Source organism: Aethalodelphis obliquidens, unplaced genomic scaffold (assembly GCF_003676395.1).
Source record: "Aethalodelphis obliquidens isolate GAN/ISIS:26980383/991018 unplaced genomic scaffold, ASM367639v1 scaffold113, whole genome shotgun sequence".
Classification (NCBI taxonomy): domain Eukaryota; kingdom Metazoa; phylum Chordata; class Mammalia; order Artiodactyla; family Delphinidae; genus Aethalodelphis; species Aethalodelphis obliquidens.
Window position 1 is genome coordinate 1,103,352 of NW_020838057.1, and position 14,670 is coordinate 1,118,021.

At 40.4% G+C, this 14,670-nt stretch overlaps 1 protein-coding gene across 3 annotated transcripts in view; it reads left to right on the forward strand.

Moving 5' to 3' along the window:
• LOC113615249 (zinc finger protein 256-like) overlaps positions 1 to 14,670 on the forward strand; it is a 60,478-nt gene that overhangs the window by 2,754 nt on the left and 43,054 nt on the right. For 2 of the 3 annotated variants that reach the window (XM_027097462.1, XM_027097467.1), the window contains exon 3: positions 12,112 to 14,661. The exons of the other annotated variant lie outside the window; for it this stretch is intronic. In XM_027097462.1, the coding sequence (XP_026953263.1) occupies positions 12,112 to 14,102 (1,991 nt within the window). In that variant the 3' untranslated portion in view covers positions 14,103 to 14,661. Of the gene's footprint in view, positions 1 to 12,111; positions 14,662 to 14,670 lie in introns of those variants that run through there. 3 annotated transcript variants of the gene reach the window in all.

Here is a 14,670-nt window from a genome sequence, read left to right on the forward strand (position 1 = left end):
AGTAGTCTTTTTTGTAGATTGTTTTTAGTTTTATTGAAGTATTGTTGATTTACAATTTTGTTTTAATTTCTGCTGTACAGTAGGTCCGTGGTTATCCATTTAAAATACAGCAGTGTGTACATGTCAATTCCAAACTCCCTAACTATCCATCCCCTTCACCCTTCCCCCTTGGCAACCACAAGTTCATTGTCTATGTCCGTGAGTCTGTTTCTGTTTTCTAAATAAGTTTATATGTATCAACTTTTTTTTTTAGATTCTGCATATCTTTCTCTTTGTGACTTAACGTCACTCAGTATGACAATCTGTAGGTCCATCCATGTTGCTGTGAATGGCATTATTTCATTCGTTTTAATGGCTGAGTAATATTCCATGGTATATAAGCACCACATCTTTTTTATCCATTCAACTGTCGATGAACAAATTTAGTTTGCTTCCATGTCTTGGCTATTGTAAACAGTGCTGCATTGAACATTGGGGTGCATGTATCCTTTCAAACCATGTTTTTCTCTGGATATATGGTGAGGAATGGGATTGCTGGAATATATGGTAACTCTAGTTTTTGTTTTTTGAGGAACCTCCATGCTATTCTCCATAGTCGCTGTACCAATTTACAGTCCTAGCAGCAGTGTAAGAGGTTTCCTTTTTCTCCACACCCTTTCCTACACTTGTTATTTGTAGGATTTTTAATGATGGCCATTCTGACTGGTATGAGGTTGTACCTCATTGTATTGAATAGTTTTGATTTGTATTTTTCTGATAATTAGCGATGATCAGCATCTTTTCATGTGCCTATTGCCCAGTTGTGTTTTTGCTTTAGAGAGATGTTTATTTACGTCTTCAAGGTTGTTTGTTTTTTGTTATTGAGTTGTATAACTGTTTATATATTTTGGAAATTAAGCCTTTGTCAGTCACATTATTTGGAAATAGGATATCTTTTTGTTTTCTTTATGGTTTCCTTTGCTGTGCCAAAGCTTGTAAGTTTGATGAGGTCCCATTTGTTTATTTTTGCTTTTATTTCTGTTGCCTTGGGAGACTGTCATGGTCAGTAGTCTTGCCATCCTCCTGATCAATCCCTCCTTGTTTGCTCTGTCTTTGGCCAGGTGACTGTCCAAATGAATGGTACCCAAACTTTGCTCCATTCTTGTACCTGACATATTTTTGTGCCTGACTGTGTGACAGTGTTGTCACTGACATTGTTACTACTAAAACAGACCATAGGATGTTTTTTCAAGACTTTTTTCAAGATTCCAATTTCTCTATATCCACGCCAGCATCTGGTTTTTTGTTTCTTTTTATTTTTTTTAACATTTATTTATTTATTTCAGTTTCGCCAAGTCTTAGTTGTGGAAGGCAGGTTCCTTAGTTCTGGCTCACTTGTTCCTTAGATGCAGCTTGCAGACTCCTTAGTTGTGGCATGTGAACTGTTAGTTGTGGCATGCATGTGGGATCTAGTTCCCTGACCAAGAATCGAACCCCGACCCCCTGCGTTAGAAGTGCAGAGTCTTAACCATTGCTCCACCCCGGATGTTCCAGCATCTGTTATTTTCTGTTCTCTTTTTTTGTTTTGTTTCGGCCTTGCTGGGGGGTTTGCAGGATCTTAGTTCCCCAAGAAGTGATGACCAGGGATCAAACCTGCGCCCCCTTCAGTGACAGCGTGCAGTCTTAACCACTGGACTGCCAGGGAGGTCCCTGTTATTTTCTGTTCTTTAGATCATAGCCATCCTAATGGGGGTGAAATGGTATATTTTTCCCATTTCAATTACATCCCTTTCGGTGTGCTTATTGGCCATTTGTACAGCTTTAGAAAAATATCTGTTAAAGTTCTTTTTTATTTATTAATCAAGTTGGTTTTTTGGTTGTTGTTGAATTACAGATTTATCCATAAATTGTGGATATGAATCCCTTTTTATATACGTGTTTTGGAAATGTTTTCTCCCAATCTGTGGTTTCTTTCTTACTGTGTTTATAGTGTCCTTTGATGTTAAAAAGTTCTTCATTTTTTTCCTTTCTTCCCCCAGCTTTCTTAGGCTATAATGACACATAAGTTTGTGTAAATTAAAGGTATGCAACCAAAATTGTTCGTTTTTATGAGGTCCAATTTGTTTATTTTTTGTTTTGTTGCTTTTGCCTTTGTTGTCAAAGGCAAGAAATCATGGCTGAATCCAACGTTTTGAAGCTTTACTTGTTTGTTTTTTCTAACTCTCCCTGTAAACAAGGCTCTTACATGTTAGCTCTTACGTTTAGGCCTTTGATATATTTTGAGTGAATTTTTGTGTGTGGTGTTAGGTAAGGTTTAATTTCATTGTTGTGCATGTGGGTATCTGGTTTTCCCTGTGCCATTTGTTGAAAAGGCTGTCTTTATTCAATGAAAATCATCCTCTTGTTAGTAATTATTGCATCATATATTTGAGGGCTGATTTTTAGACACTCTAGTCTCTGTTCTATTCCACTGGAGTATATATCTGTCTTTATGCCAGTAGCACCTTATGGTGTTTTGCTTACTGTAGCTTTGTAAGAAAGTTTGAATTCATGTGTTGTGAATCCTTCAACTTTGTTTTTTTTCACAATTGCTTTGGCTGTATTGAATCCCTTGAGAGTCTATGTGAATTTGAGTCTGAATATTTTTTTTTTTTGAATTTTTCTATTTCTTGAAGACGTCATTGTTTTTGATAGGGATTGCATTGAATCAAAAATCCCCCATCTGAGTGTTAAAACTGATGAACCTACATGAACACATCATTATCACTCAAAATCTAAAGTTTGCAATAGGGTTCACTCGTGGTGTTGTACATTCTGTGGGCTTTGATAAATGTATAATGACATGTATTCACCATTATAGTATCATACAGAATGTGTTCAATTTTCAATTAAAAATTCTCTGTGCCCCACCTGTTCATCCCTTCTTCCCCCATACTCCTTGGTGTCCCCTGATTACTTTTTTACTGTCTCATTAGTTTCCCCTTTTTGAGAATGTCATATCCTTGGACTCATACAGTATGTAGCCTTTTCATCTTGGCTTATTTCACATAGTAACATGCATTTTAAGTTTTCTTGACTTGATAGCTCATTGCAGTTTATTTGTAAATAATTGTTGCTGTTCTCTAGATGTATCATGTTTATCCATTCATCTACTGAAGGATTTCTTGATTACTTCCAAGTTTTGAAAGTTTTGAATAAAGCTACTGTAAATATCTGTTTGAAGGTTTTTGTGTATATGTCCCTTTTCAACTCCTTTGTCTAAATACCGCAGAGTACAATTGCTGGAGGATATAAGATTATGTTCAGTTTAGTAAGAAACTACCAAACTGCCTTTCAAAGTGGACTACCATTAAGCATTCCAATCGGCAATGAATGAAATTCTTGTTGCTCCACACCCTCACCAGCATTTGGTGTTGTCAGTGTTTGGATTTTGGCCATTTTTATAGGTATGTATTGGTATCTGCTTTTGAGTTTAATTTGCATTTCCGTGCATCTTTGTATATGCTAAATTTTTATGTGTATATCTTCTTTTAATAAAATGTTTGTTAAGGTGTTTTGCTCATTTTTTATTTGGGTTGTTGTTTTCGTACTGAATTTTAAGATTTTTTTTTGTTTTTTGCTGTACGCAGGCCTCTCACTGTTGTGGCCCCTCCCGTTGCGGAGCACAGGCTCCAAACGCGCAGGCTCAGTGGCCATGGCTCACGGGCCTAGCCGCTCCGTAGCATGTGAGATCTTCCCGGACCGGGTCATGAACCCATGTCCCCTGCATCGGCAGGTGGACTCTCAACCACTGTGCCACCAGGGAAGCCCAAGGGTTTTTTGTACTTAACTTTTAGTCCCATTATCTATTTTGAGTTAATTTTTTGTGAAGGGTGTAAGGTTTGTGTCTAGAATTCATGTCTTGGCATGTGATGTTCGGTTGTTCCAGTACTATTTATTCTAAAAATTTTATTTTTCTCCATTGTATGGCACTTGTCATCTGTCAAAAGTCAGATGAGTGTATTTCTGTGGATCTGTTTTTGTGCTCTCAATACTGTTCATTGATCTGTTTCTCTGTCCTTTTTACAATACTGCACTGGCTTGATTACATTTTGTTTTTGTTTTTTTTCACCATGCCACGCAGCTTATAAGTTCTTAGTTCCCCAACCAGGGATTGAACCCTGGGCCCTCAGCAGTGAATTTGCAGAGTCCTAACCAAGGGTGCCAGGGAATTCCCAGGCTTGATTACTTTAAATACTAAATCTTGTTTTTCTTTTCCTTTCTCTTTTTTTCTTTCTTTTTCTTTTTAAGATACTAAGTCTTGAAGTTGAGTAGTGTCAGTCTGCGACCTTTGTTCTTCAGTATGGTTTTGGCTATTCTGGGACTTTTGCCTCTCTGTATAAACTTTAGGATCAGTTTACTTATGTCCACAAAATAATGTGCTGGGATTTTGATTTGGATTGCATTGAATCTAGGTGCAGTCTAGGTGAAATTAGGAAGAACTGACTTCTTGACAGTAGTGGGTCTTCATATTTATGAACATGAAATATCTTTCCATTAATTTAGTTCTGTTTATGTAGTCCTTTGATTTCTTCATCAGAGTTTTAGAGTTTCCCTTATGTAGATTTTTTTTCTTTTTATATTTATTTATTTCTGGCTGCGTTGGGTCTTTCTTGCTGCAGGCGGGCTTTCTCTAGTTGCGGCGAGCAGGGGTTTCTCTTCATTGCGGTGCGCAGGCTTCTCATTGTGGTGGCTTCTCTTGTTGCGGAGCATGGGTTCTAGGCACATGGGCTTCAGTAGTTGTGGCACGTGGGCTCAGTTGTTGTGGCTCACAGGCTCTGGAACACAGGCTCAGTAGTTGTGGCTTATGGGCTTAGTTGCTCCACAGCATGTGGGATCTTAATGGACCAGCAATCAAACCCACATCCCCTGCATTGGCAGACAGATTCTTAACCATTGTGCCACCAGGGAAGTCCCCCTTCGTGTAAATCTTGTATATGTCTTGGTAGATTTATAATTAAGTGTTTCTTCCTTTCTCTCTCTACTTGTTTAGGGGGGTGTTAATGTACATGGTCTTGTGTTTTTAATTTCAAATTTCACTTGTTTATTCTTGATGTATTGGAAAGTGATTGACTTTTGTATAGTATCCTTGTATCCTGAAACTTGGCTATAATTGCTTCCAAGTTCCAGGATTTGTTTTGGGGGTTTTTTTTTGTGTGTGTATATTTTGGTTTTTACATAGCTGGTTATATCATCTGAGAATTAAGGCAGTTTGATTCCTTCCTTCCCAATCAGTATAACTTTTATGTAACTTTCTCCTATCAGTCCATTAATTATGACTTAGAGTATAAAGTTGAAAGGGAGTTGCCAGAGGGAAGAGCCTTGCCTTCTTAATCTTATTGGGATAGTTTCTAGTTTTTCTCTAGTTTTTCATCTGGTAAAGATGAGAGTATAGGGTTTATTTCAATTGTCAAGTTGAAGTTCTTTTTCTATTTTTAGTTTACTAGGAGATGGAGATTTTGATCATGAATAGGTGTTGGATTTTGCCAGATCTGGTTTTCCGAATCTATCAATGACATCATGTATTGGTGGATTCTTTTTCTTTTTTCTTTTGGCTGTGCCACAGCTTGCAGTGTCTTAGTTCCCTGGCCAGGGATTGAACCTGGCCTAAAGCAGTGAAAGCGCCAAGTCCTAACCACAGGACTGCCAGGAAATTCTCACATATTTGTATTTAAAGTGGGTTTCTGGACTTCACTGATGGCACATTGGTTAAGAATCCACCTACCAATGCAGGGGACATGGGCTTGATCCCTGGTCCAGGAAGATTCCACATGCCACAGAGCAGTTAAGCCTGTGAGCCACAACTACTGAGTCTGTGTGCTGCTACTATGGAAGTCTGCATGCCCAGATCCCGTATTCTACAAGAGAAGCCACCACAATGAGAAGCCTGCACACTGCACTGAAGAGTAACCCCTGTTTGCTGGAACTAGAGAAAGTGCACGTGCAGTAAGTTGATACAGCCACTATGGAAAACAGTATGGAGGTTCCTTGAAAAACTAAGAAAATAACTACCATATGACCCAGAAATCCCACTACTGGGCTGAGATCCCACTACCCTGAGAAAACCAGAATTCAAAAAACTACATGTACTACAGTGTTCATTGCAGCACTATTTACAATAGCCAGGACATGGAAGCAACCTAAATGCCCATTGACAGTTGAATGGATAAAGAAGATCTGGTACATATATACAATGGAATATTAGTCAGTCATAAAAAGGAACAAAATTGAGTTATTTGTAATAAGGCGGGTGGACCTAGAGTCTGTTATACAGAGTGAAGTAAGTCAGAAAGCGAAAAACAAATACCATATGCTAATGCATATACATGGAATCTTAAAAAAATGGTACTCATGAACCTAGGGGCATGACAGGAATAAAGATACAGATGTAGAGAATGGACTTGAGGACACAGGGAGGGGGAAGGGTAAGCTGGGACGAAGTGAGAGAGTAGCATTGACATATATACACTATCAAATGTAAAATAGTTAGTTGGAAGCAGCTGCATAGCACAGGGAGATCAGCTCAATGCTTTGTGACGACCTGGAGGGGTGGGATAGGTAGAGTGGGAGGGAAGCTCAAGAGGGAGGGAATATGGGGATATACGTATACAGATAGCTGATTCACTTTGTTATACAGCAGAAACTAACAAAACATTGTAAAGCAATTATATTCTAATGAAGATGTAAAATAAATAAATAAAGTGGATTATTTTGAGAGAACATATAGCTGACTCCTGCTTATGGATTCACTCTGATAATCTCTCTTTTCATTGGTGCATTGAGACTATCAGTGTTTAATATATTGATATAGGTGGATAAATATTTAATGTATTTGTTACCATTTTCTACCATTGATCATATTCTTTGTTCCTATTTTAGTCTTCCACTCTTGTTTTTATTGTTTAAATCGAGCATCTTGTATGATTGCATTTTCTCTCCTTGTTAGCATATCAGATATACTCGTTTCTTTTCATTTTTTTAATGTAGTTGTGCTAGAGTTTGCACTCTGTATTTACATCTGATTGAAGTCCACTTTCATATAACACTGTATGGCTGCCTTGGTAGTTTAAATACCTTATAATTTTAAAAAATCCTAATTGTTATCCTGCATTGTATTATTGTTCTCATTTGTTTTAATTTTACATAAGCATACATAAATGGGTGTGTTTTAAAATGCATAACAGGGCTTCCCTGGTTGTGCAGTGGTTGCGAGTCTGCCTGCCAATGTAGGGGGCACAGGTTCAAGCCCTGGTCTGGGATGATCCCACATACCTCAGAGCAGATAGCCTATGTGCTACAGATTCTGGGCTTGTGCTCTGGAGCCCATGAGCCACAACTACTGAGCCTGCATGCCACAACTACTGAAGCCTGTGCACCTAGAGCCTGTGCTCTGCAACAGGGGAGGCCACTGCTATGAGAAGCCTGTACACCGCAACAAAGAGTAGCTCCCGCTCGCCACAACTGGAGAAAGCCCACATGCAATAATGAAGATACAATGCAGCCAAAAATAAATAAATTCATTAATTAAAAAATGCATAATGGAGTATACAGTTACTATTTTTCCTTAGAAGACATGCATATGGGCAATGGCTACATGAAAAGATGCTCAATATCACTAATGGTTGGGAAATGCAAATCAAAACCACAATGAGGATTTTTCTGCTGGCACAGTGGTTGAGAATCCACCTGCCAATGCAGGGACATGGGTTCAAGCCCTGTTCTGGGAAGATCCCACATGCCCTGGAGCAACTAAGCCTGTGAGCTACAACTACTGAGCCTGCACTCTAGAGCCCAGGAGCCACAACTACTGTGCCTGTGTGCCACAACTTCTGAAGCCCGCGTGTGTAGAGCCCGTGTTCTGCAACAAGAGAAGCCACCACAATGAGAAGCCCATGCACCACAGCGAAGAGAGCCCCTGCTTGTGGCAACTAGAGAAAGCCCGCATGCAGCAACGAACACCCAACACAACCAAAAATAAATAAAGAAATAAATTTATTAAAAAAAGAATAATCCACCTGCCACTGCAGGGGACGTGGGTTAGATCCCTGATCCAGGAAGGTCTCACGTGCTGCAGAGCAGCTAAGGCCCTGTGCCACACTACTGAGCCTGTGCTCTAGAGCCCATGAGCCACAACTTCTGAGTCCAAGTGCCACAACTACGGAAGCCTGTGTGCCCTAGATCCTGCACAACAACTACTGAGCCCATGTGACAGAACTGCTGAAGCCTACACACTCTAGGGCCTGTGTGCTGCAATTTTCGAGCCTGCATGCTGCAACTACCGAAGTCTGTGCGCATAGAGCCTGTGCTCCGCCACAAAAGAATCCACCACAATGAGAAGCCCGTGCACCACAACAAAAGCCTAGCCCCCACTCACTGCAATTAGAGAAAGCCCACATACAGAAATGAGGACACAATGCAGCCAAAAATAAATAAAAAGTTAGGAAAAAAAAACACCGTGAGATACCACCTCACACATGTTACAATGTCTGTTGTGAAAAAGCCAAGAAATAAGTGTTGGTGAAGTTGTGGAGAAAAGGGACCCCTTGTGCACTGTTGGTGGGAGTGTACATTGTTACAACTACTATGGAAAACTATGGAGAATCCTTACAAAATTCAAAAAGGAACTTCCTTATGGTCCAGCAATTCCACCTCTGTGTATTTATCCACAGGGAGTGAAATCATCATCTCAAAAAGATATCTGTACCTCAGGTTTATTTCAGCATTACTTACAATATTCAACAGATGGAAACAACCTAAGTGTCCATTGATGGATGAGTGGATCTAACAAACATGTGGTATATGTGGCATATTATTCAATAATATACAACCATAAAGAAAGATAGAAATTTTGCCATTTGCCTCAACATGGATAGACCTTGAGGACATTAGCTAAGTGAAATAAGTCAGAGAGAGAAAGACAAATCCACTTGTCCCACTGTTTCCACGGAGGATTGGTTCCAGGAGCCCCTGCATATACTGAAATCTGTGGATGCTGAAGTCCCATAGTCAGCCCTCTGATTCTGAAGTTTTCCCATTTGTGGATTCATCTAGCTACAGATCATGTGATCCTGTGTGTATTTGTTGAAAAATATCTCTGTACAAGTGGACCCAAGTAGTTTTAACCCATGTTGTTCCAGGTTTACCTGTACTACATGAGTATACTTACATGTTGAATCTTTAAAACAACAACACCACCACCAAACTCAGATACAGAGAAAGGATTAGTGATTGCCAGAGCAGGGCAAGGTGGTTAGATGAAGTGAGTGAAGGGTGTCAGAAGTTACAGACTTCTAGTTATAAGATGAGTAAGTCCTGGGGATGTAGTGCACAGCATAGTGACTTTAGTTAATACAACTGTATTGTACATTTAGAAGTTTCCAAAGGGTAGATCTTAGAAGTTCTCATCAGAAGAAAAAAATGTAATTATGTATGTTAACTAAACTTATTGTGGTGTTTCTAGCAGTGTATACATAAATCATGTTGTACAACTTAAAGAAATACAATGTCCCATGTCAGTTTTATGTCAATGAAAGTTTTTTATTCTCTTATGGTCTTCCTTTCTCTATGAAACCCAAATTTGTGATCTATGTCATTTTTTCTCTCTGAAGAATCCTTTTAATATAGTTCCACAATTTTTCTGTGTCTAAGAACGTTTTTATTTCATCATCAGTGTTGAAGATTTATGTCGCTGGTTACCAAATTCTAGGTTGGTGATGTCCCCTCCCCCTTCCCACTTTAAATATTTTACTCCATTCAGTTCTTATTTCCCTGAGTTCTGAGGAGAATTGACATGTAATTGGGTGGGTTTTTTTGGCTTCTCTTAGGAAAGGTGTTGATTCCTTTAGCCTCTTTTAGTATTTTCTCTTTCTGCATTTGAATGTGATAAGCCTAAGATGTAGTGTTTTTGGCATTAAACCTGCCTCATGTTCACTGAGCTTTCTGGATCTGTTGGTTGGTATCTGACATCATTTTGTTAGAAATTCTCCATCATTATTGCTTCAAGTATTTATTCCGTTTCTTTTTTTCTTTCTGTTTGAGATGTTTCCATATGTGTGTGTTAAACATTTTGTGTTTGTCCCACAGATGTTGTATATTTGGGTGTTTATTTTTTATTTTAATTTTTGTATTTTTTCAGTTTATTTTTCAGTTTTGGAAGTTTCTCCTAACAGAAAAAGAAGTTCAAATATTCTCTCCTCAGCTGTGTCCAGGGCACGAATAAGCCCATCATAGTCATTCTTCATTTCTGTTATGGTGTACTTGATCTTTAGCATTTCTTTTTGGTCCTTTGTTAAAATTTTCATCTCTCAGCTTACATTTCCCTTCTGGAATTGTATGCTGGCTGCTTTATCCCTTAGTAGACATTAATTAACATATTAGTCATAATTATTTTATATTCCCAATGTGATTGTTCAAACATCCCTGTGATATCTGATTTTGATTCTGAAGCTTTGTCTTTTCAAACTGTTTTGTGGAACACTGCAGATCTTCAGAAGGTGCCATGGTTGCAAAAGAGTTAGATCAATTAGATTCTGCCAGTATAATAGTTGTTTAGGTGGGGAGACACATTCCTAACATTTTGTACTCCATCCATTGTACATCTTTTCCTCTTGCTCCACCGGATGTTCTTATTTTTGGCCCCACTGCATGGCATGCCCGACCAAGAATTAAACCTTTGCCCCTTGCATTAGAAACAAAGAGTCTTAACCACTGGGTCACCAGGAAAGTCCCTGCACCAGACATAAAATGTAATATTTATATATTGTGTATTGTGTACTGAGTTCCTCTCGGCCAGTATTGGCTATTCAGCCATCCTGACTATGTTAGGACTTGTATTATTTGTGTCCCGTGTATTTGGTCAAATCGGGATGGAGAGTCCTTTGGGCTTCATGGGATGGACATGACTCTGGTTTCAGCAAAAAGCCTCAGAGGTGGCCTGATTAAGATGAATGACAGGGCTTCCCTGGTGGCAGAGTGGTTGAGAGTCTGCCTGCCGATGCAGGGTACACGGGTTTGTGTCCCAGTCTGGGAAGATCCCACATGCCGCAGAGCGGCTGGGCCCATGACCCAGGGTCACTGAGCCTGTGTGTTCGGAGCCTGTGCTCTGCAACAAGAGAGGCCACAACAGTGAGAGGCCTGCATACCGCAAAAAAAAAAAATAAAGAAAGAAAGAATGACAACTGGGAAAGGTCTTGATATTAGGTCTGTGTTTGAATGACAACAGGGAGAGGCCTTGATATTAGGTCTGTGTTTAAGTCATATCAGGAAGTATGACTTCCTCTTGACTAGTGTTTTAGTGCCATTGTCAGTGGCTACAAATCGCTTCTCGTCTTTCTCCATTCGTGACATTCTGCCAACTTGTTATTTCTACTACTTCCCATTTTTATTCTGACTGCACTCTCGGATTCATTACCTACCACCTCTCTAAACCACTTATCTCATGTGGTCTTCACACTGTTTTTCCCATAGTACGTACTGACACTATTTGTGTCCTCAACATAGGGATCCTTTAATATTTCTGGAATGCCAGTGACCTGTTGCAGTCAGATTTTCTGAGACCTGGACATACACTTTTTTTTTTAAACATCTTTATTGGAGTATAATTCCTTTACATTGTTGTGTTAGTTGCTGCTGTATAACAAAGTGAATCAGCTATATATACACATATATCCCCATATCCTCTCCCTCTTGCATCTCCCTCTCACCTTCCCTATCCCACTCCTCTAGGTGGTCACAAAGCACTGAGCTGATCTCCCTGTGCTATGTGGCTGCTTCCTACTAGCTATCTGTTTTACATTTCTTAATGTATATATGGACATACACTTCTGTACGTTATCAGAGGTCATCAGGAGATGCAGTCCTGGTAAAGGCCACTGACAAGGAGTGAATTGCACAAGACACCTTTCACTTTGGGCCCCATCCATTCCTTGTGTCCTGTACTTGGTGAGAACAGCTGCTTCTCAATTTGACCCCAAATTCATTTCCTGAACACAATCCTGTGGACTGGTTCTTTCACTTGTCAAATGTAGACTTGTGATGGCCTCACTCCCCGCAATAAACTCAACATGAACTTCATCATCGCTTCTTTGTTTTCAGGTTCTTTTCCTGCAGTTGAGGATGAAGAGACACCTTCTGAACAGAGTGTATCTGCAGAAGGAGTGTCACAGATGAGGACCCCCAGGGCAGGTTCATCTCCTGAGAGGGCCCAGCCGTGTAAGATGTGCATCCCTCTTTTGAGAGACATTTTGCACTTGGCTGAAGAGCAAGTAACAAATAGGGGGCAGAAAGCATACACATGTGGGGCATGTGGGAAACAGTTCTATTTCACTGAAAACCTTCAAGAGCACCAGAAGCAGCACATTAGCGAGAAACCCTTCAGCTGTGATATGGGGAGACCCGCATTTTTCAAAAGCTGCACAATCCATGTAATGGAGAATCTCTCTACCTACATGGAGATTGGGAACAACTACGTGGCCAACATGGAACTTCAGCCACAGACCACTAATACCAGGAAGAAACTGAACAACAGTAAGGAGTGTGAAGCTGTTTTTCACAGTGGAAAAGGTCATCACAGCTGGGGAGAAGGCAAGAAAGCCTCCAGATACACAGAAATACTTATTCAGGATGAGAGAGTCCTCACTACTGAAGGGTTTTGTGAGTTCAGAGAATCCGGGAAAGCCTTCACCCAAAGAACTAACCTTATTCAGCATGAGCAAGTTCACACTGGAGAAAGGCCTTATGAATGCAGCCATTGTGGAAAATTTTTTAGCCACAAATCCCATTTCCTTACACATCAGAGAGTTAACTGTGGAGGAACACGCTATGACTGCAGTGAATGTGGGAAATCCTTTAGCCTAAGGAAGTACCTCAGAGCACATAGGAAAATCCACAGTGGAGAAAAGCCTTATGAATGCAAGGAATGTGCTAAATCTTTCATCCAAAAGTGGAACTTAATCGAACATCAGAAAATTCACACTGGAGAAAAACCTTATCAATGCACCCAATGTGGAAAATATTTTGCCCGCAAATCCAATTTCCTTGCACATCAGAGAGTTCACACTGGAGAAAAGCCTTACGAGTGCAATGAATGTGGGAAATCTCTTACTACTAGCTCTGGCCTCTACTATCATCTGCGAGTTCACACTGGAGAAAGGCCTTATGAGTGCAGTGAATGTGGGAAATCTTTCACTACTTGGTCAATCCTTTGTAATCATCAGAGAATTCACAGTGGAGAAAGGCCTTTTGAGTGCAGTGAATGTGGGAGATTCTTTACCCGAAATGAAAAACTCAGTGCCCATATGAATGTTCACACTGGAGAAAAGCCTTATGAGTGCAATAAATGTGGGAAATCGTTTACGAGTAGGTCGAACCTTTGTAATCATTGGAGAGCTCACAGTGGAGTGAGGCCTTTTGAGTGCAGTGAATGTGGGAAATTCTTTAGCCAAAAGGCACACCTCAATGCCCATAAGAAATTTCACACTGGAGAACAGGTTTATGAGTGCAATAAATGTGAGAAATCTTTAACTCCTAGGCTGAACATCAAGTGTCATCAGAGAGTTAATACTAGAGAAAGGCCTTATGAGTGCAGTGAATGTGGGAAATCTTTTGTTGCTAGGAGTGGCCTCCAGTATCATCAGAGAGTTCACAATGGAGAAAGGCCTTATGAATGCAGTGAATGTGGGAAATCTTTTACTGCTAGGTCGAGCCTTCGTGACCATCAGAGAATTCACACTGGAGAACGGCCTTATAAGTGCAGTGAATGTGGGAAATGTTTTACTGGTAGCTCTAGCCTTCTTCGTCATCAGAGAGTTCACAGTGGAGAAAGGCCATATGAATGCAGTGAATGTGGGCAGTCATTTACTAGTCGATCCTCTCTCTATGATCATCACAGAGTTCACACTGGAGAAAGGCCTTATGGGTGCACTGAATGTGGGAAAGCCTTTAAGCAAAGACAACTCCTCCGCATCCATAGGAAAATCCACACTGGAGAAAAGCCTTTTCAGTGCAAAGAATGTGGTAAATCTTTCACCCAAAGGTGCCACTTGATTAAACATCACAGAGTTCACACTGAAGAAAGGGCTTTATGAATATCACGAACGTGGCCGCCAGTGACATTGAAGGAGTTCCAGGTGGTAAGAGAGTGAGAAGAACCTGTGCAGCTAATGGACCATTTCTAGAGAGGAAACTGAGACATAGAGATGATGTGTCATGTGTTTGTGATCTCCCAGAAATGGACAGTGATCTGGGCTTCAATGCCAGGTTGCCTGGTTCAGGATATCGAGAGTCTGGTCACTTCACTCCTCCCCTGCCCCCACCCCCAGGTTTGGGGACTGAAAGAACACCTTGTCCATCCTGACACTTCTGTGCTCTGATCCCCACACCAGGAGCCCTGCTCACACCCCAGTCCCATGCTGATGGACAGGATTATCTTTTCTCTGGGAACCAATATTGATGACTTTCCTGTGACTGACTCCATTTATGTATCCAACAAATCCAGTGCTGTGATTCAGTTATTATTATTGGCATTTGTGAAAGAATGGGTGTCCAGCTCAGAGATGTTGAAGGACTTCCACAAGGGCTCACTAATGCCAGGCCTTTAGTGAGAGTGGTTCCTCTACACCCTGCACCCGTCCACTGTCTTCTCTCCTGCCCCTC